Genomic DNA, 27,757 nt, shown 5'->3' on the forward strand with positions numbered 1-27,757 from the left:
CTGCTCCATTGGCTGCAGTCTTGGTGGTGCTGGGATGAGTTACCAGTGGCCACCCCTGAGCAGAGGTGGGGTTGAGGAAGGGGAGTTCTTCCCTTAATTTCTGCTATAAATAATCTGAAGATTAAAGATATAAGACAAAAACTAGTTATCTTCCCCCAAACGAGCTGGTGAGTCACAGCAAAGTAGGAGCAGCAGCCACACGCCTGGCCTCTTAACCCGGGATGCAGAGCTCAGGGAGTGCAGGCAGCCCCGAGGTTGCCAAATTCTCTTTCAAATGATTGAACACATGTCTTTCCGGGGGTTCACTTGAGCAGATACAAATCACGACAGGCTACTTCTCATTCCCAGACTCCGTGTCTTTGGGGCAGCAACATCAATCATGTTCAGGTGTGCTTTCTGAGGGCCTTAAATCTCCGGCATTTTTTTTTTTTTTTTTTTTGACAGGCAGAATGGACAGTGAGAGAGAGAGAGGCAGAGAGAAAGGTCTTCCTTTGCCGTTGGTTCACCCTCCAATGGCTGCCCCGGCTGGCGCGCTGCGGCCAGCACACCGCGCCTATCCGAAGGCAGGAACCAGGTGCTTCTCCTGGTCTCCCATGGGGTGCAGGGACCAAGCACTTGGGCCATCCTCCACTGCACTCCCTGGCCACAGCAGAGAGCTGGCCTGGAAGAGGGGCAACTGGGACAGAATCCGGCGCCCCGACCAGGACTAGAACCCAGTGTGCCGGTGCCACAAGGCAGAGGATTAGCCTACTGAGCCATGGCGCCGGCCAGATCTCCAGCATTTCAATAGCAGTCACCACCGCGAGGTGCAAGGAGCAGTAAACACCGTTGTGCAGGTGGCCGTACTTCAGCGTGGGGCACAAATGCTGGAGTCCAGCACACCTGCAGCTGGCCTCACCCACAGGAGGCTGGGGTGCAGGAGCCCAGGGTGAAGAATGCATCGCTATCTGGACTTAGACACAGAGACTTTAAATGACAGGACATTGGTAGAGCCATGGCACAACGGTCGCCACAGTAAGAGGAGGGGTGTTGGTATTCACAAGAGCATACCAGACTCTAGGTCCTTGACATGCATTGTTGGGCTGTTCATTTGACATCTTTTTTTTAATGTAGGTGCTTTTGCTTGTGCATATCCTTTACGTTTTAGTATTTTGTGTTTTTGTTAGTTTCAAAGAATTTTTAAATTTCTCTTTTGAATTCTTCAGTGACCCACTGTTCATCAGAACAATGCATGTTGTTCAGTCTCCATGGGTTTGGATTTTTTGTTGTTGATTCCAGTTTTCTTTCCCATTGTGGTCACAAAAGATACAAGATATGATTTCAAAGGTTTTTTGTAAACACTTGTTTTGTAATTAATGGTCTGTCCTAGGGAATGTTCCGTATGCAGGGGAGAAGCACAGACACTGCTCACACATGGCTGTGGGACAGAATGCTCTGCAAGTGTCTGCTAGGTCCATTTGGTTCTAGAATAGTTAACTCTTATGTTTCTTCGTTGACTCTGTGTGGATGATTTGTCCCATGATGAAAGAGGGATGTTGAAGTCTTTGACTAGTATCATACTACAATTTGTACTCCTTTAGATCTAAAAAATATTTATATTTCTATTAAACTGAGTATCCTGGCATTAAGTACATACATGCTTCTTATCATTATACCTTCATATTGAATTGATCCTTAATGACCATATGCACCTTTGTGAACTTGTGTCTTTTTATAATTTTTGTCTTAGATTCTATTTTGTCTTATACAAGTATGGCTACTACTGTTCACTTTTGGTTTCTGTTAGCATGGAAAATTTTTTCTATCCTTTCAGTCTGTATGTATCTTTACTAATAAAGTGAATTTTTAAAAATGTTTATTTCCATCTACTTGAAAAGCAGAGAGAGAGAGAATCTTCCATTTGCTGGTTCACTCTCCAGATGCCTACAACAGCAGGGCTGGGGCAGGCTGAAGCTAGGAACCCAGGACTCCATCTAAGCCTCCCACACGGGTGGCAGGAACCTAAGCACTTGAGCCATCTTGTGCTGTCTTCCAGGTGCACATTAGCAGGAAGCTGGACTGGAGACAAGGTAGGACTCCATCCCAGTCACTCTGATAGGGGGTGCTGGCATCCCAAGCAGTGGCTTAATCTGTTGAGTCACAGTTCCCCCACCTTTTGAATTCTTCATATCAGACATTTTACCCATCTTCTTTTGTTTGGAATCTGGTATTAAAGCATTATTGTTCCTTTGGAGGAGTCATGTTGCCTTGCTTTTTCATGTTTTGTGTTCCTGCATGGATAATTGCAAATCCAGAGCATCAGCTATCTTTATCACCTTTGGAAGGTGACTTTTGTGGATTAAAGACAGACAGACCTTTTCCTGAAGATGACCCATTGGATGCTAAAGTGTCGTCTCCTGTATCTCCTTCCACTGTACTTGACAGGGACAGCAGGTGTGTCAGGGCCCCAGCACAAGTGCGTGGGTGCCAGTGGCTGTGGCCAGGGTTGTGGCAGTGCTGGGCTGATGTCTGGGATATGTGAGGCTGCTTGTGCCCATGAAGTCAGGGTGGTTAAGGCTACTTTTAAATCAGATCTTCTTCTGTCCTTTCAGAAAGTGGCTTCCAAACCTTTTTGCTGTCAACCCTTATCGTTTAAAAACTTTGAAGGCATCCCCAAAATACATATAATTATTTCCTCATTTATAATCATGCTTCTACTATACCAAGGACACTCACATTATGAAGTTTTAATTCAAGTTGAAACTGCAAAAGGTTAACATAAAGATTCAATTTAAAATAACACGATTTTTAAAACTGCATTTGTTTTTCATTTGATAGCCAGAGAGAAAGAGAAACAAAAAAGAGCTGCCATGTGCTGGTCCACTCCCTAAATGCCCACAGTGGCTGGAGCTATGCCAGGCAAACACTGAGACTTGGAACCTCAATCGAGGTCTCCCACACGGTAGCAGGAATCTGATTATTCAAGCTATCACCACTGCCTCCCAGGGTCTGCACTGGCGGGAAGGTGGATTCAGGAGCCAAAGCAGAGCATCAAAACCACACACTCGGGGCCAGCACTGTGGCACAACAGGTTAATCCTCTGCCTGTGGTGCCGGCATCCCATATGGGCGCTGGTTCGAGTCCCAGCTGCTCCTCTTCTGATCCAGCTCTTGGCTATGACCTGGGAAAGCAGTAGAAGATGGCCCAAGTCCTTGGGCCCCTGCACTGGCATGGGAAACCTGGAGTCTTTCCCTCTCAATGTCTGTAACTCTACCTCTCAAATAAATAAAATCTTTAAAAAAAAAAAAAAACAAAAACAAAAACCACACACTCTGTTATGGGGTGTTGGTATCTTTTTTTTTTCTTAAGATTTATTTAGTTACTTATTTGAAAGGACAGGGTGACAGAGACAGAGATCTTCCATCTACTGATTCATTCCCAAATGGCTACAACAGCTGGGGCTGGGACAGGCTGAAGCCAGGAGCCAGGAACTCCATCCAGGTCTCCTATGTGAATGGCAGCAAGTCAAGTACTCAAGCCATCACCCACTGCTTCCCATGTGTGTTAGCAGGGAGCTGGATCGGAAGCCGATGAGCTGTGACTCAGCTGGCAGGGTCCCACCTACTCGAGCCATTATCTGCTGCCTCCCAAGGCGCACACTGGCTGGAAGTTGAATTGGAAAGCAGAGGAGGCAGGGCTCAAACCAGACACTTCCAAGCAGTGACTTAACTGCTGTGCCAGATGCAACTCCCTGCATTTGATTTTTGTGGTACAAAATATTTTGCTTTCTAAAATATTGCTTTCAATGTCTTTAATAGGTTCCATATGTTGAATGTGCTTTGTCATTTTTGAAAACCCTTGAGTTACCCTTTTGAGATAAACACTGAAGTGTGCGGTTGTATGTAGTTTATATTAATGCTTGGTTTCAAAGTCCACCAGAGCTGAGACAGACTCTTCACGGGGATACGTGGATCCGAATGGGAGAAGTGTCTCAGAAAATGTGCTTTGCTAATTCCCAAGACTCATCTTTCAGTTCTATCTATCTCTGTGCCAAGACTTTTGCTGAAATGTTCTTGGGCTTGAAGGGTTTTTGTTTTTATAATGTGAATATGGTAAGATGGAATCATTTCAGAACATCTGTTTTCAAAATGTTCTTGCCATTGATGGGTTCTTTCAAAATGAAGTTAACTTTCTAATTGTCCAAGTATCAATTCTACCCTGAAAAGACATTGTGCGTTTACTTCTAAATAGGTATCTGCTAGGTGACTCCCCGGGGCCACTTTCGGCAGCGAATCTGCAGGGACAAGGAACGTGTGACTCATTCACAGGCCCTGCAACTCTTTCAAGTACACTGCAAAGAGGTAACCAGTGTGGTGTGAGAGATGTACTTGGTCATTGCCCACCAAATTTCAGCGGTGGTAGAAACAGCCTACTATTGATGGCTTTGTTTCTATGACGTTAATTACATGAATCACATCCTACCTGAATGTAAATTGCAATCCCCAGATCAGGGAGGAGCTGTTACCTTGGATACCCCCCAGCCCACACCTCCTCTTTGCTGGTGCTGTGTGCTGACAGCAGTGGCAGCCAACTGACATGTCGGCCCGCCTCACACCTGGGGAAGGCGAGCATTGGGAGAATCCTGCCTTGTGTGTTAGGAAAGCTTGGTTGTGCTCTCATTTTGAAATGAAACAATAGAGAGATGCGCTAGTGCTTTCTCCCTAGACAGGAATGGGTTGTCTCGAACATTCCCTGAAGACTGTGTACCCCTCTTGGATGCTCTCTACACAAAGGACTGTCTCCAGTTCAACTTGAAAGTTTTTTTTTGTTTTTTTTGTTTTGTTTTGTTTTTTTTTTTTTTTTTTTTTTTTTTTTTTTTTTTTTTTTTTTTACAGGCAGAGTGGACAGTGAGAGAGAGAGAGGCAGAGAGAAAGGTCTTCCTTTGCCGTTGGTTCACCCTCCAATGGCCACCGCAGCCAGTGCATTGCAGTCGGCACACCGCACTGATCTGAAGCCAGGAGCCAGGTGCTTCTCCTGGTCTCCCATGGGGTGCAGGGCCCAAGCACTTGGGCCATCCTCCACTGCACTCCCTGGCCACAGCAGAGAGCTGGCCTGCAAGAGGGGCAACCGGGACAGAATCCAGTGCCTCGACCGGGACTAGAACCTGGTGTGCCAGCACCGCTAGGCGGAGGATTAGCCTATTGAGCCGCGGCACCGGCTCGAAAGCTTGTTTTGCTTCAGTCTCTGAACTACCCTCCTTGCCCTTCTTTAAAAGTAAGATATCTGCCTGACTCCATCTCCATGAATTTGTCTCACCAATGAGCTGGCTGGGGTTGACCACAGAAGGCCAGGCACCTTGGTATCCTCACGCCTCAACACTCCCCCATCATCCTAGCACCTGGAGCAGAAGATGACGAAGATGAAACCTGTGACCTCCTTTGTGCCAGACAGCCGATTCTCTTGGTTCACTACACTTGCGTTCTCTAACAGCTCTGCAATACTAAGTCAGCAAATTCTGACCCAGGGCTCCCAGGGCGATGGGAGGATTACGTTCCTGGTCAACTGATTAGTAGCACATAACCTTGTTTTCTGTTTCTTAGCCACCTTATGAATGATAGTGTTGATTCGTTCACACTGAACTCAGGGCCAGGCGCCCTATCACTCGTGCCTGAACAAGGCTTACCTTACGCTCACACTGCCTATGTCACATCGCTGCCTTCTCATATTTAGGGTCACCAGGCAGCACTTCAGCACTATGCTCCGAACCATTTTAAACAGCAAAATTAGTAACAGAAGGCACCAAAATGCAAAAACACAGGGCACCAAACAGACCTCAAAAAGGGCACTTGTTCACTGTCTGAGCTGAAAGGGGAAGGCAGAGTGTGTTTTTTCAGCTTCAGCTGGGAGCGTGCATGCTGGGAAACTCAAAGTTTTTGCTGCTTTGTGCATGACTGGGGTTACAATTTTCAGCGAGAGGCTGCACTTGCAAATCTGAAATCCCTGAAGAGGGAGACTGACTCCACCACCATTCACGGCGTCCTTGTGAAACAGGTCCTCTTGGGGGCTGGAAGGAAGCTTGGAAATCTCCCCTGGGCTACCTTCTTTGACTCTCTGGGAAGCGGGTATGGAGGAGTGACTTACCGGACACTATCCAGTGCCCACGTGGCCCATGTTGAGTGGAATCCCGGGGCTGCCAGCCACAGTTGGTGCCTTTCCACCACATTTGCAGTGAATTTAACCTGCAGCTGGGGCTACAGGAACGGGTTTTGCAACCTCCAGCAACAGTTCTCTGCAATAACTGAAACCTGCTTTTGATCGGGATGTTTGATTTGATGGTTTCTAGGACATGGGTGAGATGAACAATATATATTTAAAAAAAAAAAAGTGCAAACCTGAAGGGAATCAGGCACAAAATGAGAAATTAAAAGAACAAACTCAATGTTTGCAGCAGAAAAGGCTTTGACTTATTGAATTAATTCTCCAGGGAGCTGATGCAGCGATGAATACCATGAGACAGGAGTGGTGTAGAATTTCACAGAATGAACGTGTGATCCACACACAGGAAAGATCGGCTAGGGTGTGGACCTGAGTTGGACAAATTATTTTTATATTCCAACATTACATAAAGTTATTTTATATGGTGAAAAGAAGTAGAGAATGTAAAACCCAAATTAAAAGTGATTCTTACAACTAACGTGAATTGCAGGCTGCTTGATAAATAGCTACATCTCAAATCAATCAACAGACGCAACGAAAGAAAAAGGCAAAGATAAAATCTGTTCTCTAAACAAGATTCTATGCTTATCATATATATATATATTTTTTTTTTTTTGACAGGCAGAGTGGACAGTGAGAGAGAGAGACAGAGAGAAAGGCCTTCCTTTGACGTTGGTTCACCCTCCAATGGCCGCCGCGGCCGGCGCGCTGCGGCCGGCGCACCGCGCTGATCCGATGGCAGGAGCCAGGAGCCAGGTGCTTTTCCTGGTCTCCCATGGGGTGCAGGGCCCAAGCACCTGGGCCATCCTCCACTGCACTCCCTGGCCACAGCAGAGAGCTGGCCTGGAAGAGGGGCAACCGGGACAGAATCCGGCGCCCCAACCGGGACTAGAACCCGGTGTGCCAGCGCCGCTAGGCGGAGGATTAGCCTAGTGAGCCGCGGCGCCGGCCTATCATATATTTTTATATATAAGTTTTTACTTTTATGCATATGATTTATTTCAAAGAATTCCAAGCTTTCATATTAAGATTTTATATATTTGAAAATCTCTTCTCCATAACTATTTTTAAAAAAGATTCTACTTATTTATTTATTTGAGAGGTAGAGTTGCAGACAGTGAGAAGGAGAGACAGAGAGAGAGGTCTTCCATCCACTGGCCCACTCCCCAAATGGTAGCAACGGCCAGAGCTGCACCGATCCAAAGCCAGGAGCCAGGTGCTTCCTCCTGGTCTCCCATGTGGGTGCAGGGGTCCAAGCACCCAGGTCATCCTTCACTGCTTTCCCAGGCCACAGCAGAGAGCTGGATTGGAAGAGGAGCAGCCAGGACTCAAACTGGTGCCCACATGGGATGCTGGCACCACAGGCAGAGGGTTAACCTACTGCACCATGGCGCTGACCCCTCCATAACAATTATAATGTCACCGATTCCCTTGTCATGATAATTAGCCAATATATCTATCCAATATTATCCAATGATATCTACCAGGCACCTTCCCATGTTCAGTAACCCTTCTGTTACCTACAGAATACAGAACAAGACATTGTCATAACTTTATTTACTTACTGAACTTTTCACTTATCTTAGGAGGAATTAAAAACCCCTACTTACAGAGGCATTGTGGCACAGCATGTTAAGCTACTACCTACAACACTTGCATCACATATATGTGCTGGTTCAAGTCCCAGCTCCCCCACTTCTGATCCAGCTCCTTGAAAATGCACCTGGGAAAGCAGCAGAAGATGGCTCAGGTGTTTGGGCCCCCGTATCCACACGGTCAACCCAGATGAAGCTCCTGGCTTCAGACTGCCCATTGTGGCCATTTAGGGAGTGAACCAGCAGATAGAAGATCTCTAATTCTGTCTTTCAAATAAAATAAATCTTTTTTAAAAATTCCTGCTTATGATCCCCAAGTCTCATTCACTCATCTGTTTGAATCCCAGTATCCCTTCTTCTGTTCTCTAAGTGAATCATGTAATTCTCTTGTAATCAACCATCTCACCCTAGAAGAAAAGCCCCACTTCTTTCAAGAAGCAATTTTTATTGATGAGAAAATCTTGAAGCTATCAAAGGGTAATTTTCTTTTTTTATATGACTTCTCCAGTTTTTAAAGTTTTTCTTTCAAAGGCAACCACTTCTGACATTCTGATTGAGGGAAGCAGTTCATGAGTCGTAAGGAGCCCACCCCCTTCCGAAGATGAAGCGGTTGATCATGTCGAACGCCCTCAGAGGCTGGTCATAGGGTAAGATGTGTCCTCCACCTCGCACAATGACCTTGGAGAAGAAAAGCAGAAGCACATTAGAAAAACAAGGACATGCTATGCTAAACGAATGGAAAGCTCGGACTCAGATGAGTGTGTGCTTAAGGCTTATATGAGAAACAGAACATATTTTACCTCCCCGTGCTGATTGTCATGCTTTGGATAGATCTTTTTTTAACAGATTTATTCTTCTGAAAAGGAGAGTTTCAGAGGAGTGACAGAGATCTTCCATCTGCTGATTTGCCCCCCCCCCCAAAAGGCCACAATGGCCAGGACTGGGCTGGGGGGATGCTAAGAGCCAGGAGCTTTTTCAGGGTCTCCCACATGGGTGCAGGGGCCCAAGCACTTGGGCCATCTTCTGCTGCTTTCCCAGGCCACAGCAGAGAGCTGGATTGGAAGTGGAGCAGCCTGGACTTGAACCAGCACCCATATGGGATGCTGGTGTCGCAGGCAGTGTCTTAGCCCGTTACACTACAATGCTGGCCCCTTGTCAAGTTGAAACATCTCTCGTTGTGATGAATTCAAATCACCGTAAGGATCTTCCTTGAGCTAGGCTCTGAGGGGACAAAAAGGGGACTGGCACAGTCAACAGCCTTCCCCAGAGAGGACAGGGATTCAGTGCCAGAAGGGCACGGGTTAAGACCGCGTGTTGGGGAATGGGAGGTGCGGGCCACCTGCGAGCGAGGTCCGTGTGGCCTGAGATTCTCTTCCGATGGGAAGAACGCACAGGAGTGCATGAAGTGAGGAAACGCAAGCGTACGGGGGCGGCCTTCAGTGACTTCTCACTACCGAACCCCACACAGCAATCGCGGTCACCTTCAAGGGGCCGCGTTCTCGTGCCTGCCTCAATCTGAAGGGAGGTGAGGCAGATAAAAAATACACAGATATATCTGTGCAATGCTGTTATGTGAAAAACCCAGCCCCAACAGCTGCTACCTCCCACAGCCTTGCTGTGAGCCCAGGGAGAGCAACATTACTCAGCGGCACCTTGCAGTGCCCAGCCGCCCTCGCTGGGCAGACAGCACCACTCACGGGGGCTGTGCGGTGACTGAGCTTTGTGGAGCTATTAGGTGACTTGTGCAAGTCGCACCATTGTTCAGTGAGACAACTAGGCAGAACCCTGACTTCTAGGACAAAGGCCAGTGCTTTAATCAAGTCACAGCACTCGCACAGGAATCCCTTCCCTCTGAGCGGAGCCTCCCGGCCTCGTCACACAACACTCTTATCCAGCTCTCCACAGCCCTGTGCGCCCGCTGTGAGGGAGGGCTGCCCTATCCCTTTCCTAGGCACAGGGAACCTTCGCAGTGCACAGCAGGACATCGGGGCTCATCTGTGCCTCCTAGCTGTGACGGCGGGGCCCCTCCGCCACCGTGTCCAGGCTTGCTGCTGGGAGCCCAGTGTGCCAGGTCCTGCCAGAGACTTGGAGTGCACCCGCGTGTGACAAGAGCCCCTTCTTGTGATTCCGGACAGCACTTCCGCTGCCTCACAGCCCCTCACTAGTGTGCTGCCTCAGACTCTCGTCCAAATCTCCAGCCTTGGCAGGAATCCGTCGAGTGATTTCTGTGTGACTACAGATCAGCTGAGGACACTGAACAAAGTCGGCTGTGTGACGGAGCCCAGCTGCTTCGACCAGAAGCGAGCTTGGCAGCGATGGTCCGGAACAGCAACAAACTGAACCCCCAAGAGCTCAGCGTCGCCCTGCGTGCAGAGCCAGGGCTGCAGCTAATGCAGGAGAGCACAGGGCGTCTCCCGGGGCGCTCGGTGTCGGCGGGCAGGAGCACGGTGAGAGGCGGAGCAGGCTGCGTGATCCTGGGCTACTAACTTGGCCTCTCTGAGCCTCCATTTCCTTCCCTGTACACTGCAAAGACCTCCTGGAGGCACGAGGATTTAGTGGAGTAATTTACATGGAACACTTGATACACTGCCTGGCCTGGGAATCCGATAACATCAGTCATCATCACTATTCCTCCAACGACGGTCCCTGTTCCAAATCCAGAATCAAAATGCCTGGATCAACCCAATGACTTGGAACATCCAGTGTTCCTACATTCACATAAAACCTATTTAGTAACAGTGGTTTTCAAACGTGAATCTACAACAAGATATCTGAGCTTATTAAAACAGACTGCGGGACCACACTCCCAGGCTTTCCAAGTTGGAAGTTCTGGGACAGGGCCAAAGAGTCCGCATATCTGACACCACCAAGGGATGTACACACTGTTGCTCCAAAGCCTACTCGTTGAGAACCATTGTTTAGAAATTTTTTTCTATTTCATGGCAAACCAGGGAATTCTCAATTACATTAAGGGAAAAGAAAAGTAGGAATTTGCGTTAACACCCACTTGTGAGCTCACCCTGCTTCATTTCCTCCTGCTGTCTCCTAATAATTAACCCCCCAAAGCACACCCCCCGCCCCCACCTTCTGTATCCTTGACTATCAAGTGGAGAGGGACAGCTAAAGGGAGACAGGAGTTAGAACTCTCACTGCCCTTGACTTGCTGACCTGGTCCAGTTTCTGTGCCACCAGTGACATCAGCCATATGATCCAGCAATCCCACTGCTGGGTATATGCCCAAAAGATATGAACACACTGGAGCAAGGAGGTATCCACACCGCCCTGTTTGTAGCACCACAGTTCACAACAGCCAAAATAAGGAATCAACCAAGATGTCCATCATCAGATGAATGGATAAAGAAAATATGGTGGGTGTGCACATGTGTATTATTGTTATATATTATTGAATATTATTATTATGTATAGGAATATTCAGCTATAAGAAAGGGTGAAATACTACCATTTGCAACACAACGGTTGGAACAGGACGCCAGGTTGAGTGAAAGAAGCCAGACACGGAAAAGCACGTTCTCCCTTATAGGCGGGAGCTAAAATTTTAAAAATCACAAGAACAAAAACAAAAACAAGTAAACAAATGCCTGCAGGCCTTACTGCAAATGTTAAACTTGGTTTTAAATCCTGGCTGAACAAATACATAGTACAACAGTTTCAATGGTTTCTGACTATTTTAAAATTTATAGGAGTGAAGTTGAACATCTTTATATTTCATTATTGTTACAGCCCTTGCTGGTTTTCCTGCTTAACTATGGTCTTTTTCCTTTTTATTTTTAAACTCCTTTTGTAGTGGAGTGTTAAGCTTTTGACAAGAAGGTAAATTACAAACATTAAAAAAAATTGTCTCAAAAGGAATACATAAAATATTAAGTAAAAAAAAAAAAAAAAAAAAAAGCCTGGGAACAAAGTCTCATTGAAGAGCAAAGACCTCTTCACGTGCCACAAAACTCTCGGAGTTCTCAAGCCAGTCCACACAACCTGACCGACGTTTACCTCACAAAACAAATTTCTGAGTACTGAGAAATAACCACTCTCGTTTGGAGCCACGCCTCACCCCTCACACGTCAGGGCACAGGCGGCTTTCAGAGGTGTGTCACAAAACGTGGCAGGGCCGTGGCCGCATGTGGGAGTGGACGCGGCGGATCTCCAGGCTCCCGGACAGAGACGATCCCCTCACCAGCATCTGCACTTTGGAGCCTCCGTGCCAAAGGTGAAGTCTGCACTCATATGTTCCAGATGTTCCAGGGGTCACCAACATGTCACGGGTTCGGAAAGGTGATCCTAATACGTCACAGGCTCGGTCCGCTCGATGTTGTGGAAAACAGCGCAATTCTCCTTAGATGGAGAAACTCAGACTTGGCAGCACAGGTTCCCGTTATGCCCTTCAGGTGCTCCCATGGGGTTGCTGATGGGCGAGATGTCTCATACATGTATGCGTGCATGGAATCCACTGAGTCTTTTCAGAATGTGCAACTGTCATGAGCTGTTTCAAGGCCCCTTGTAGCAGGGATTGCAAACTTTTTTTTTTTTTTTGCATCTAAGTAAGCTTATCTTTCAATTCTATTTTCCATGAACTTTTTCAAGTGCCCTTATAAGTGTGTCAAGGGGGTGTTTTGGGAGTTCTTGAGGGAGTAGATCATTGGACAAAGGGGGGTGGGAGCAGGGTAGAGGTGTGCCTGACAGACACGGGAAACCATGTGTGCATTTGCATGGGACACGGGATGGCACACATGTGTAGCAGTCTGTAAGGGTCTCATTCATAAAGGGCAAGAGGGAACATCAGCGAGGGTTGGGCAAACCCTAGTGTGGGACCATGAGGTGCCCCATGTGACACACAGGCCTGAGCAGATCAAATCCTGTACGGTTTTATTTTATTGTGATATTTTATTGTGTTGAAATACACTTGACATAAAATTACTATTTTAGCTACTATTTATCTATTTGTTTATTTGAAAGGTGGGGGAGTGGGAGAGGAAGAAGAGAGAGACAGAGCGCCATTCACTGGTTCACCCTCAAATGCCAGTGACAGCCAGGGTTGGGCTGGGCTGCAGCCATGAGCCAGGAATCCAATCCACGTCCCTCATGTGGGTGTCAGGGACCCAAATATTTGAGCCATCACCTGCTGCCTTCCAGGATGCACATTAACACGAAGCTAGAATTCAGAGCAGAGCTGGGTCTCAAACCCAGGCACTCCAAATGGTGACACGGGCATCCCAGCTGGCATCTGAAGTGGAGACAAACATCCGGCCTTGACTACTTCAGCGTGTGACTCAGTGGCACCCAGCACACTGCCAGCACTGTGCAGCCATCACCACTATCTGGCTGAGAATGCTGTCAGCCCCCAAAGGAAATCCATGCCTGTTAGTGATCACTGCCCACGGGCCTCTCCCCCGCAGCCTCCGGCAACCGCAATCTGTTTTCTGGCTCCACGGATCCACCTATTCTTGGTATATCCTGCGGGTTTGTAAGCCGGGCAGCGACATGTTCGGATGCGCATTGTGGCAGAATTACTTAATACCTAATGAGGAGGCTGATTTGGAAGGGAGTGATACTAGGGCAAGGAGGAGAATGAAGTCTCCGGGCTCAGCTGGAGATAAGGCAGGCTCACAGGAGGGAGGGTGAGAAGGGCAAGGAGAAGAGGCTGGGGTGCAGCCAATAAGCTGAGCAGTTAATTAACCAGATCTCAACATTAAATGAGAGATCCACCCCATTCTCCCCCATTCAGACTTCCAACGTGAGCAGATTTCTAAAGGGTGGTACCATTATTGACCAGAAAGGAAAGAAAGAGAACAGGAGAGATGCAAGTTTGGGATCTCAAACCTGTAGGATAGTTACCCTTCCTTTTTTCTTGTGGATTATGGTTCCTGATTTCCACTACAGAACGAGGCACACACTCAAAAGAAGCACACGTGCTGTAGCTTCCAATTTCCACGGAGGTTCTTTTACTGTTTTCATGTCACTCCATGTTTTCAAAATCTTACCTTTTATCTTTCAAATACTAATTGTTATAAGTCTAAATAAAATAATACACCCAGCAACACAAATATATTTAAAAGAAAAGGTACTTCGCTTGTTAGCAGTTACCTTCCAACAAAGACTGAGGCCAACCACTTTAAGAAAGTACAAAAACAAAGACAAAGCAAGATTAAGGCTTGAAGTTGTTCCAACAACGCTCAGGGAAAACTATCTTTGAGGTTCCCACCGTAGCTGTGGGGTGTAGCGAGTGAATACCTAATAGGAGGAGGAGAAAAGAGGAGACCCAGATGTAACCACTGCAGTGGTCTACAACCTACGGCAGTCCAGACACACCTGTCATACTTGGCAGCACCCCACAAGGGCTTCCTATCACAGCATCTCACCCAATCAGTTGCAACAAGACTGTAATTCAGGATGTCTGTATCTGACTATGACGTGCATTGCATCTATCAAACCAACCCTACTCCAACGTGCAAAAACTGAAGCTGAATTAAAAAGAACAGAATGTTGTTTAAAGGGATTGGAGGGCAAGAAGGGGGCCTAACATTATTGCTGCTCTTCCCTTTGGAAAATCCACCAGTTTCTAAGCTTCTCTGGTCAAGAAGTCAAGCAAAAAGTGACAGATAAAACAATGGAAAGGAGGTGTAAATTTAGTTGTCTAATGGTACTTGAGACCAAGAAAGGAAACAAATTAACACCCCCAAAGAAAAATCAAATTTGTAGTTGTGGGCCTGGCAAGGAGAGATGGCTTTTTGGTAGATGCAAGGCAATGCCCAAAAGTAATGAAAAAACTGGAACTGCATTGGCCCTCACCAGCACCAAATCAAACTGAGTTCCTAACCGCATCAAGCAGAGTGAGTTGCCTTTCCTCTACCTACCATGTAGAAACAATTAAATCCTCTTTGAGGAAAGATAACATGTTTTTTCATACTTTTGACTACATTAAGTCCAGCGCTCAATACAATTTTGTGAGCATGCTCAAAAGACAAGATCAAATGACTGAAAAGCCAAGGTGGGGAACTGTAGTAGTGGCCCTAGAAGGAAACACAAGTGATTCAGATTTTCGAGTTATCAGGTATAGATCGTTAAGTAACCATGGAGGAAACATTCAAGAAGTAGGTAAAACAGAGAATTCCCCCAAGAATTAGAATACGCATAAAGAGAATCAAATAGAAATTCTAAAACTGAAAGGTTATTTACCATTTTTGACTGAAATTAATAACTCAACAGATATTTTAAGTGTAGATTAGACACAGTAGAAGAAAGAACATATGAACTGGAAGGTAGGTCAGTAGAAAATATCCAGACTGAGCCATGGAGAACAAAGGTATGGGAACTATAGAAAAGAAGGACATGAGACTGCAAAACATTTAGCTGCTTAGTTGTCCCAGAATAAAATGATAAGGAAGGAATGGAGATTAAGAAACACAACATTTGGAATGAAATATTTCCAAAACAAATAAAAGTCATCAAACCACAGTTTTAGGAAGTCCTATGAACTCAAAGAAAATAAGCACATCTAGTCACATAATAATTTACAGCTGAAACCAAAGACAGAGAAAACAGCAAAAGCTGTCACAGGAAAAGAAACAGTATTCTGCGTGCCTTCAGGAAGCAAGAAGGCCAACTCGGTCAGCAGAAACACTGAAAGCCGGAAGACAGAAAGGAGAAGTTTTGAAGAAAATAATTGCCAGCTTGGAATTTCATCCGAAGTGAAGAGCTCATGAGGATATTTTCAGGGAAACAAGAAACCGAAAAAGGCTTTTGCCTGAAGGTCTGTACAATGAGAAACATTACATGTTGCTCTTCAAACAGAAGGACAGTTGCTTTCCCTAATGTAAACATGGAAAAACAACAAGAATTTGCATATGTGAGCAAAAATAATGAATTTCAATAATACTCCTGTCTTTGGGAATTTGAACTATGTAGAAATTTTAAAAAAGACATTTGCACTAAGGTAGCCTAAGTTGAATTAATATAGTGTAAGGTACATTTGCGTATCTGGAAAATTAGTGAATGGACTAATTTAAAGTTGACTTTCCTAAATTCTGGTGTATGTCAATCTCTAGGTAAACACTAGAAGGAAAGATGATAATGTAGCATTTGCCAGTTACAGTGGTACAGGAGGAAGCTTTGTAACTCCCAAAGGATTGATGGGATACATAAAGGAATGACAGTAGATGCAAAAGAAATTACTATGTTTTTTGTTACTATAACAATATATCTGAGGCAGGCTAACTAAAGAAAAGAAGTTTATTTGGCTCATGGTTCTGCAGGTACAAGTTGCAGAAGCCTTATCTCCTGGCGAGAGACACTACACAGTGGAGTCTCTGTCCCTACCCTTAGTAAGCCAGCAGAATTCAATCCTGCAGGCTCCACCCTAGTGACTCAACTCAGTTTGGTCATTTCTCCAAAGCCCTACCTCTTAACACCACAGTTGGATTACGTTTCTGCCTCCTTACTACCATTAACAGAAGACCTGGGGGTTTCAACTTCTGCATCAGTTCAGGGGCCAAACTGCATCCAAGCCAGTCTGCTTGATGTGAAAAACAGACTTCTGTCAATCAGTGAAATTCAAGTTGGAACACATCCTGTGGTCAAGTACTACACTTCTCCTAAGAGAGACACACAGGGGATATCTGAGAGGTGCTATGAAAGTCTAATAAAAAAAAGTCAGGAAACATTTTCTCTCTGTCAACTCCAAGAATCTGCTGACTTTGGCCAGGCTGGGATGAACGGCTAAGGTGAGAAGCTCACCCTCCCTTGGTCACTGAGATCAGCGGAAGGCTAACAGCACACAGAGCAGGCAGTGAGCTGGCTCCATGGCTGATAGCATGCACATCTGGATTTGAGTGCAGCTCTGTGACTGGCATAGTGACTTAACTGCCTTTGTTTCCTCATTTGTAAAAGACAAAGAGAATGAATTAGGGTGACCAGTTGTCCCAGTTTGCCCGGGGCCAAGGAGTTTCTGGAAATGGGACCTTTTGTGCTAAAAGTAAAAAAATATCCGACAAACTGGAATGGAGGATCACTACAAGAACATTTAACCTTCTCTAAGGATGCACAGAGACACTGCATACAAAATGCTACATGGCACTCAGTGCATCACATGCTGCTACAGAGAAATAAGCAGCTTTCTTTTTTTTTTTTTAACTTTTATTTAATGAATAATAAGCAGCTTTCAACCAGCCACTCTGTTATCATTATCTGAGTTCTTAAGGGCACACGGGTATTTTTTCACTCGAAGGAGTGGAGGTAAGAGCAGAAGTTACGACACTGGCAAACATGACGTTCATTCCCTAGCTTTCCAGAAAACAAAAGAGTGTAATACATTCTGCAGAAGGGGAAGCATTTCTCCTCCAGGCTTTGATTTCCATACTGTGAATCCTTCCTTCCCATGGGAAAAGTCCCAATTAAAGTGGGAAAGCAGCTTGACTGTGAGATCAAATCTCCATCAAGACACTCAGCTGTGTCTACAGCAAGTTTTCTCCCTTCAGCCTGCCAACATCCTCTCTCCCTCCCTCCCCCCCCGCATCACTGCACAGGACGCCAAGCACCCGCTTCTCCTGACGGAGATGGCGGGCAGGCAAGACCTCACTTGTCTCAGCACAATGGCAAGAAGCTCTTCTGTCTTTTTTTCCTTTTTAGGGACCCACTTTACAACATGAGATTTGAGGCAATTAAAAAGTAATCGAAACGTCCCTTCCTCATTCGCTCATTCCATGTCCAGCTTTTATATTCGATATCCACAAAAGGATAAAATGCACATCCAGCTCTTTCTTTACGCTCACTCACTATCTAGCTTTATGATCTGCATTTGCAGTTTTCTGCTGGAGGACAGAATGAGAGTGGGGGGAGGAGAAGGCAGAGGTGCGAGCAGAGAATGCTCTCTGCCAGGCATGCTCTGGGGACTTGGAGCTCGCGTCTGAGTCCCGGCCGAACCTGCTGAAATGCTACTTCCCACGCACAGCCACGCAGGAGGATTCTAGCGGTAATACGCTCCATCAGCACAAACTGCTGCTCCACTCCGCACTCAGTGATGTCAGATCAGTAGCTTGCAGTCGGCATGGTGCGGGTATTCACACAGTGGGAACTGGAGAGCACTCCACAATCAGCACCCCTCTCTCAAAGCCAGTCTGCCCTCAGCCCACTGGTGGGCTCCCTTGGGGAAAACACCACATTCTGGCACTCTTCCTCTTTCCCAAGGTAAACCCAAGAAAACCTTGACTCACATAGGTGAACCATGAGGCCCAGAATTCTCTGAATCTCTGGCTCAGGAAATCGGAGGGGCCAGGTTTAAGTACTTGCAGCAAGGCGAGGAAGGTCTGCTGCCTGCTTCCATTCCTGTCTCTCCTAATGTAATTGGCAATAATAAAAGTCCCGACTATGCCACTACCTGCGTGGGACGCCTGTATCTGCATCAGAGTGCTGGCGATGCCCCAGAGCTGCTCTGTGCTGGACAACTCCAGGCTGCACAAGGTGTCTGGACTCAGCTGGGGGCTCCTGAGACCATCAGTGTAAGGGACCCACGATGCCTAAGTGTCCCCCCAGGTTCCACAATCCGGGATTAAGAGCACGGCAAGGGGCACAACACTTTCAGGATGCCATGAGTTGAAGTAAAAGAAGGCACACGGGGGCTTAATGTGATGTCCCAGTCTGTGCGAGGTGAATACAGGGCCTGTCTGGTTGGCTGCAGCAACACCTCCACACGACTTTGTTTTGTTCCCTCCCACTGCGCATGCCTTCACTCCACTCCATTCTCCGCCCTGTTTACTTTTTGTCTTTGTTTAACATTCCTGCGAGTGATTTTTGGGAGTCTTTGATTACACTTCAACTTTTAAAAAAGCAAAAAACCAAGAAGCTGCTGTTTAAAAGCAAATCCCACATCTCCCTTTGTTCCTGAAATATCATTAATTTTTAAAACTCACTCTCCACGTGGGGATAATACTTTACATTTTAGACTTCTCAGTATTTATTCACCTTCCATTTAATGAAATGGCTGTCTGTTAAATTTCAATAATTATTAAAAGCTACTCAACAGCTAAGAGAAAATTATGCATCGTTGCCTAGCTCTTCTAACTCGATACATAGCTCTGCTAGCCAATTTATATTTTACATGATACAATAAATTAGCTCCCAGAGTATTAACTAAGTGCCTATTTGGGTAGCTTAATTTAGAAGCATTCTTCTTATGTTAATTGGCTCTTTCTAATGAAATAGAACCACATGAACAGAAGACTCTTGGCAAGTAATCAGAGTAAAATTGGGAGTTGCTATTGTTTATTACTTCCTTTGTTTTCAGGAAGCAAGCTGCGTGGCTTTTTTAAGCAAAGGGGAGGGAAAAGAAGAAATGTAGTTCTTTTCAAGGAGAGGATGCTCTCGCTGGCCCTGAGATAATGAAGCTTCTCCAACTCCTGCCATAAATTCCTGGCCCAGAATATGTCTCCTTTCTGTTTGCATGTAACCCAGGAAGGAAACAGCCTTTAGCTGACAAACAATGCATTCTTTAGCATGAAGGGAACTGTTCTGAACAATCATTATCCCAGCATGGCTACTCTGTTTCCTGGAAGACACTTTGTTGGCCACAACTCATGAGTAAGCACACCATCCTTGAGAGCGGTAGCAAACACACATACACACACACACATACACGTACACACAGGCACACATACATGCACACACATACACACACACGACCAGGCATTTAGCATGACCGTTTGATCTCCCAGCTCCTGACTCCAGCTTCCTGCTAATGCAGACCCAGGGAGGCAGCAGTGCTGGGTCCTGTCATCCACATGGGAGACCTGGATTGAGTTCCTGGCTCCTGCCTTTGTCCCCTGCGCCCTCACCACTGTGGGCATTTGGGGAGTTAACCAGCAGAAGGCAGCTCTGTGTCTGACTCTGTGCCTCTCAAAGAAATACACGAAAAACACATTTTAAGCAAATTCTCACCCAGAGACTTCAGGAGAGGTGTGGAGGGATGCCGTCCAGGTCAACGTGAGGGTAACTCACTGAGCGCTGGCCCAAGGCCAGAAACTGTGCTGAGGGCTGGGCCTGCAGGAGCTCAGCGACCAGGAGGGGAGGAAGGCGATTAAAGAGTTAAACAACCCAGCCTCCATGTAGCACAGGGCTGTTCGCAAGTTCATGGAAAAAGTACATTATGAACAAATTATGCATGATTTCAAAATTTTTGCTGAGTGAGGAATGATAAAAATTGTTTTTTTCTTAAAAAAGGATTTATTGATTTATTTATTTAATTGAAAGGCAGAATGATGGAGAAGGAGAGAGAGAGAGGAATCTTCCACTTTGGCTCACTACCCAAATGGCCACAACACACCCAGGGCTTGGCCAGGCTGAAACCAGGAGCCAAAAACTCCATCCGGGTCTCGCAGAGGTGGCAGGGACCCAAGTCCTTGGACCATCATCCTTTGTTTTCCCAGGGGCATTAGCAGGAAACTGGATGGGGAGCAGGGTAGCTAGGATTCCAACCTATCAGGGATGCTGGTATCACAAGCTGATGGTTAATCAGTGCCACAGCACTGGCCCCACGTACTGTGTCTTGTTTCTCAGCATTCTAATCAGGATGGGAAGGGGGAAGACCAGCTGGGAAAGGAAGCAGAGGAAGGTTCAAGTCACTCAGTCCATGCACGTGACCCCCCACAGTTCTGGGAGCTGGTGAGGAGTTTTCAACAAGGAAGGGGTGGGCTGATGAGAGGAGGCTAGCTACCATCAACTCAGGAGGCTCCTGGGAAAGGCAGACGAATTTAAAGGGCACAGCAACAAAACTTAAAACACATCCAGTGCTCTTGAGTATCTACATTTTAGGCCTTTAAATCCTCACAAGGCAAAAACTTCCCTTTGGAACATACCATGTGGTATAGCCCCCCCCCCCCCCTTTTTAATGTCCCAGACCCCTGCACTATTTTTACTGGTTTGCATGAATGCAGTGTTTTTCTGCTTAAGCAGTTGCTCGCGGTTTCTAGGCCAAGCACCAGGAAAGGAATGAAATCAGGCCAGCAAGGATACTAGAAAGCAGATGTGAGAAACACTAGCAAAGGAGCTGGGGTGAGTAATATCTACTAATTACTGTTCCTAATTTTCCGGGAAGGCTCACAGCAAAGAAATTGCCTAAATGACTCCTTGTTCCGGTTGCTGCAGTGGAAAAGCAATGGAAGTAGTGGAATTTTGTCAGGAAAAGATTCAGATCTTCCTGCAAGTGCAAGGCCTGTCAACTTCATTAGTTGCTCTTATTATTACTGAGCCACTGTCAGAGCCGAAGGGAAATGGTGCCAAAGGAATACACTTCTGATCTTTGAAAAAGCTGGGAAGTTTGGTGGCTGAATCTGGCACACGATATCCAGGAAGAAAAATGCATCTAACCAAGCAAACATCGTGGGAACTCGGAAATGAGGTGTCTGCTGCCCCCTCACTCGGTGTGGACGCTGGGGTCCTTTCACTTGATGGTAGCCAGAGAGGGAGAGAAAGAGAACACAAAATCTGAATGTCAGCTGTGGGGACGAGCGCTACACTTCCCTCCAGGTGAGCAGGCCCAGGTGGAAGTCGGCCCGAGACAAGCCCAGGCGTTTACTGAGATAGTGCAGTCAACAAAGCTCTGACCTGCCCCCGGCGGGAGTCGGAGTTCCATCACTTTGGAAAACAGGTTCACATAAACTAGTGAAACTGACACAAGCACGGGGAGATTCAGGCAAGGCTGCAGAGCAGCACTGTGGGTCGTAGAAAACATTTGGAAAGCCCCGAATCGCCATCAGCAGCGGATGGAAGGACAAGAGAAACACCGAATGGAATGCTGTGCGGCACCGCTGAGCATTTCGACCTGGTCAGTCTCACGGTGTTCAACAGCACACGTGTGGAGAATAATTGCTTTGGCATAAAATGAAACATGAAAGAAAAAAAAAAAGCCAGCGCCGCGGCTCACTAGGCTAATCCTCCGCCTTGCGGCGCCGGCACACCAGGTTCTAGTCCTGGTCAGGGTGCCGGATTCTGTCCCGGTTGCCCCTCTTCCAGGCCAGCTCTCTGCTGTGGCCAGGGCCTGTGGCCAGGGAGTGCAGTGAGTCCTTGGGCCCTGCACCCACATGGGAGAGCAGGAGAAGTACTTGGCTCCTGGCTTTGGATCAGCGCGGTGCGCCGGCCGCGGCAGCCATTGGAGGGTGAACCAATGGCAAAGGAAGACCTTTCTCTCTCTCTCTCTCTCTCACTGTCCACTCTGTCAAAAAAATTAAAAAAAAAAAAAAAAACATGAGAAGCAAAATGTGGCTTATGTATTTGTAGTAAAATTATTAATAAAGAAAAAAAGGAGGGGCTTGATAAAACAAGCTGCAGGCTAGTGGTTTCCCTCCAGGGACAACGGGGTTGGGGGTGGGACTGGGAAGGACGAGCTGGCTGCTGGCCATGCCGCATTTCTTCAACTGGTGACTGCTGGGCATAGTCATTTATCCTAGTTTGTTTTAGCCTACACTGACACTGCACATACCCTTTGTTATGTATCCAACATTTAATAAAACGGAAACATCTCCTGATGCCCGACTCACAGAAGTGAATCTTGAAAAAATTTAGCATGCACTGTGCAGTGCTGAGAGGGTGAGCTGGGTCCTGTGTCCCACCCAGTAAGTGGGGAGGACGTGGAGAAGCAACTGCAGAGAAACAGCAGCCAAAGCGGGAAGTCTCCCTCTGGCCAGCAGCTCCAGGAAGACAGAGCTGGTGCCAGAATCTCATCCCAGGACTCCGGTTGCTATCTAAAAAAATAAATATTAGGACCAAAAATAAATACCCACATCTCATTGCTGGACAGCAGAGAACCAGTTAAGCTGCCAAATATTTAGTTTTCTGTTTCATTTTGATCGCTTGTTTCTTACTCTTTAAGCTCCCAAGTTTCCCTTTTCCCTGATTCCTCGCTCGGTGGGGAAGAGGCTGGATGTGCTCAGTTTGTCGTCAACAGGGCTGCTTCAGATCACTGGCAACTCCAGGAGAGTCAGAGCTTAGGAAGCACCCCACGACCCAGCCACTGTGACCTCCCATGCTCAGGACACCTCCCCAGCCACCTCGGCTACTTCTGGCTCTCGAGGAGACAATACTTTTAAAATTAGATACCAATGCAGTAGTTTCAGGCCAAACTGATAAATAAGACTGCACCTTGAATTCTCTCTCTAGGAACAGAGGGAGGGCTCCTTGTCCTGGAAATAGATTAATGCACTGAGTTCACAGGCAGCAGGAATTGAACACTGATCATGCACCCACCAGGTGCCAGGGAGGAGGCTGAGAAATCTGTAAGCATCGTCTCAATTAATCCTAATAAGGAATCATCCCATGAGAACATGCGATGAGATTATCCCCACTTCCCAGGTGTGGAGCCTCTTGGAGAACTAACTTGCTCAAGGTCAGACAGTGGGTGCCGGAGCAGGGACCTAAGCCCAGGTCCATCCTCTTAATCCCTATGTTGTGGCACTTGAACAGCTGACAAGGGAAGTCGTTAGAATCCCCAAGGTAATATGCTAGGGACAAAATTCAGGTTTACTTGACAGCTCAGCTTACAGCTCCTCAGTGTGTGGATTCTGGTGGGAGAGTTCATGCACTATTTTCAACAACCAGGTCGTCTAGTGTGCAGGCTCCTGATATTTTTTTTTTCTCTATAGTCCCCTGTGGCTGTCTGGTGCAACCTATGGATACTTTCTCACAATAATGTTTTAAACTACATGATAAACACACACACACACATGTGCATATACATCACAGTACCAAGAAAGCTAATGCAATGAAGCATCAAAATAGTAAAATACAAACTTGTAACACAGCAACACACACACATGGAATATTAACTCAGTAAAAGCAACCAGGAGGTCTGAAAACCACTATAATTTTAAAGGAGCGATGAGCATAAAAGTTGTTTCATATAAGATATTAAAATATCTCTTATTTTCTTTTGGGGACAAAGTCAAAGGCACTGCTAATGCCATTGTGATCTGTCCCCATATAATGGAAGAAAAGGTTAAATTTTATAATTCTTGATGCAAAGAAATGCAATTTCAGTCAGAGGTCATAAAAGTAAAGATGCAATATCTTTCCTTCTAAGTCCACTATGCCTTGAGTCTAACCACAGACACCCCATTATTCAACCACCTAACAGTTATCTAATGGAAATGCTAAGTCTGCCCAAGATAAGGCTCCACTATCTGAAACATTACACTCTTTCTTTGCTTTGACATTGGATGAAATCAACCCACTGCGGAATCTGATTAACAATAAATATCCAGAAACGAATTTGCAGTGGCTGGTGGACCCCACCACTGCCGGGAAACCCACTCTGAATGGTGTTTAAAACAGGCACCGCTTGTTGTGGTCACTTTCTTGTTGGGAGGTGACACGGATGCACCGCTAAGTACAGTGCACGCCAGGACGACAAAATTTTAACACAAAACTCTGCTGGGAAAAGGAAGCCAATGCCTTGGCTAAATAAAAGACTTTTTCTTCAAGTCTAAATTACCAATGGTCTATCAGTGATTTGAGAGAACAAAGACCCCTTGTAAACCTACAATGCATGGCAGAGGCTGAGAACTAAAACTTAGCTTAAGGTTTTGACCGAGGATGTCAGAGAACCAAGGCCACACCAGGAGACTCCACAGATGAGAAGACACACTTCTGAATGTGCCCTGCAGATCCACCAGGGGCTGGTTTGTTAAGAGTAAAACTATGGTCTCTAATTTCTGGTTGGCCTGGAACTAAAATAGGCCAGAATTCAGAGCATCCTTTAGGAATCAGAGTGGAAGTTCATCCACACAGAAGCCACACGAGGTTCCTGTGAGATGGAGGCATGTCCGCACCAAGCAAGGCGTCCCAAACTGGCTGCACGGTGGAATCCCCTGAGTTAAATCCCAACACCCAGTTCTACCCCAGACCAGTGAAAGCAGGAGGTCTGGAGAGCTGGCCCAGACCCCTGTACCTGCAAGAGCTGAGATGCACTGGCTCAGAAAAAAGCAGAGGGTTAGCGATGGTACCGCACGCTCTGTCATTCTTCCCATCAAAAGGAAGTTAGCCTTGCTCCGTGATTTGCCTGAAGAATGCAATGGAAATAATCTTTGAGATGTCAAAAGGACTGGCATCTTTCAGTTCTTCATCTGGGGGACAAGTGCTGTGAAGAAGTCCAGGCCAGGAAAGCACAGGAGAGACGTCGGGAGAGAGGGTGGGGGCGAGATCACTGTGGATGTCCCCGCTTCAGCCAGACTCCCAGCTGAACGCAGCTGCGTGTGCGACCTCAGCCTACCCCACAGGAATCAGGGCCTCCCAGCTGAGCCCATTCAGCCCACATCACTGAGGAATAATAAATTGCTACTTTAAGCCCCTAGGTTTTGGAGCCATTTGTTATTCTACAATAAATAACTGAAAAAGAGAAATATTTACAATTCTTCACTCTTTTTCCTGGAAGATCTGTCATTCCTGTCTTGGAACCTTCATAGGAGTTGAAAACTAAGGCCTGATCCCTCTTTCTAATGCAATTATAAGACACAATTACACTGAGCACTTAGGCAAGTAAGCAAACAGAGGAGGACCGACTGTCCGAGTGGTTGTAGGCTGACCGGCTGCGCTGAGGGCTGGCAAGTATGCGCTCTGGGTGGCCTTTCAGGTGGACGTGGAGCTGCCTCGTTAGCCTCCTCTTTCAGGACGAGTGTGCTGCCCAATTGTGGGGAGTGCAGCCAGCAGGCAGGGCCTGCCCTCTGCAGAGAGCTGCTTTTACCAGACGCCCTTCCTGGAGCAGCCCACATCCGGTGCCTGGGTGAGGTGGGAGCAGGAACCTCTGACTATCTTGGCCCAGCATGGGGTCACGGGTGGACACTGCTCTCCCCAGAGCTCCCTGCCAGGCCCTGGTGGCCTGTGTCGCGCTCTATCCCTCCCTTGGTCTGGTCCTGCGTCCTGCTCCTTCCTTTTATAGGTGGTGATCCCCGACCAAACAATTTGCACCCCACACTCTGCCTCAGTGCCTGCTCTGGGAGAACCCAGCCTGTGGCTGCTAGGAGGAAGCTCTCCGACCGCAGGCAGCAGTGTGGTTTGCCTGCTGGTGCTCTGGTGCTCTGCCCTCAGTCTGATTCCTGTCCACAGGCAGAAGAGCTTCCCCCAGGCTGGGAAGATGGAGACGCCCAACCCATGACACCAGGACATGCCTCCTCGCAGAAGACCAAGGGCGGGCAGTGATGAAGACCTGGCTTATCGATTTTTGTAAGAAAGCCAGGGAACAAACTGTATTTGGTAACCACTGTCTCCTGTTTATTTAAGTTACTTTCCTCCATTTGCTACTTTTAAAATCCCCTCTGAACTGGTCAAATGCAGAAGTCATTTATTGCTTTTGCTCCCTCCAATCGAGAACTTGCTGAAGGACTTTTTTTTTTTTTTTTTTTTTTTTGACAGGCAGAGTGGACAGTGAGAGAGAGAGACAGAGAGAAAGGTCTTCCTTTGCCGTTGGTTCACCCTCCAATGGCCGCCGCGGCCGGCGCGCTGCGGCCGGCGCACCGCGCTGATCCGATGGCAGGAGCCAGGAGCCAGGTGCTTTTCCTGGTCTCCCATGGGGTGCAGGGCCCAAGCACCTGGGCCATCCTCCACTGCACTCCCGGGCCACAGCAGAGGGCTGGCCTGGAAGAGGGGCAACCGGGAGAGAATCCGGCGCCCCAACCGGGACTAGAACCCGGTGTGCCGGCGCCGCTAGGCGGAGGATTAGCCTAGTGAGCCGCGGCGCCGGCCTGAAGGACTTTCTGGAACTGTGAGTTCCTTCAGAAATTATTCATAGTGCTAAGTTGTTTAAGATTCTGAGAAAATTACTTTTATCAGCAGGAAATCCAAGAAAGGCAGGTGGCTAGCTCCCTGCAGAAATGAGAAAGCCTGCCCCAGCTGTCCTTCCCTCCATTTCTAAGTTGGGTGCAGCCAAAGACACAAAGTTGATGCACGTTTTAGCAAAGCACAAGGAGGAAGCTGTGGCTGTCACTGCTTCCCATCCGCACCTGTGCTTCCTGCACCCTCCTGCTTCCGGTAGGCCTTCTCTTGCCTACAGAGAACAAGGTATTCTGCAGTGGCTGGAAGTGCCCACCACCACTGCACCACTCCCTACTGCTACCACCACATGCATACTCACCCCAAGTGCAGGCAAGTAGCCTGGATGAGGCCTGCAGTGTCCAACCCTTCCCATCTATAGCCCTCATGGGTACTCAAAGACCACCCCCCCCCCCCTTGGTGCACTGGAAAGATCTAGCTCTGAGTTGTCAACTCTGACACTTCACTACTTGAAACCTTAAGCACGTTTCTCAGGGGGAAGCGTCTGTTCCCTCATTTATAAAGCAGGCACTACTCTGAGCTGGGGGACAGCTACCAGGATTCCATGGCAGTGTGTGGCAGACCCCAGCTGGAGGCACAAGTGCTCAGGACTTGATCGCCCTCCTCAGCATCTCCTGGACCTTCTCTACACCCAGTGAAGTGACTGTTCTCACTCAGAGTCTGCAGAACCAGTACCCAGGCCACAGCCAGTGAGTGGAAACACTGAGATTCAAGGCAGGCAGGCTTGTCTGACTGCACGGGCCCTTCCTCTCACCAACTAGATGGCCTCCAGCAAGGGGCGACTGGGCCCAGAAGCCATGCTTCGAGGCAGCAGTGCACCTGCCCCTGGGTTTCTCTGGATGTGATCTCCTGTCGAAGGTCTGGTTTCTGTTGGAAGCCAGGACGCTGGGAGAAGTCCTTGAGGACAGTGTGGCAGACCAAGGGCTGAGGGCTCCACAGGCCAAACCTGTGGCAGGGTCAAGGTGCCTGTCTTGGTGTAGGGCTTGTGTTGAGGGGCCTGGCAGTGCTTCCTCTGGGACAGGAGAGTCCCGGGGATGCCAGCATGTGATGCGCTCCCTGTGGACATGCAGCCTTTATACCTGGACAGACACAGGGCAAAGAGCATCTCTCAGGGGATTGGTCCTCACGGCTGGGACATTCCAACA

At 47.3% G+C, this 27,757-nt stretch overlaps 1 protein-coding gene across 14 annotated transcripts in view; it reads right to left on the minus strand.

Annotated features, from left to right (window-relative positions):
* Positions 1 to 8,218: 8,218 nt before the first annotated feature.
* Positions 8,219 to 27,757, minus strand: part of CPVL (carboxypeptidase vitellogenic like) — a 134,604-nt gene continuing 115,065 nt past the window's right edge. For all 14 annotated transcript variants that reach the window (XM_008261573.5, XM_089316053.1, XM_089316059.1 and 11 more), the window contains one exon: positions 8,219 to 8,468. In XM_008261573.5, the coding sequence (XP_008259795.3) occupies positions 8,358 to 8,468 (111 nt within the window). In that variant the 3' untranslated portion in view covers positions 8,219 to 8,357. The remainder of the gene's footprint in view (positions 8,469 to 27,757) is intronic.

The sequence above is a fragment of the Oryctolagus cuniculus genome, chromosome 16 (assembly GCF_051225735.1).
Source record: "Oryctolagus cuniculus isolate XC-2025 breed Fujian yellow rabbit chromosome 16, ASM5122573v1, whole genome shotgun sequence".
NCBI classification, from domain to species: domain Eukaryota; kingdom Metazoa; phylum Chordata; class Mammalia; order Lagomorpha; family Leporidae; genus Oryctolagus; species Oryctolagus cuniculus.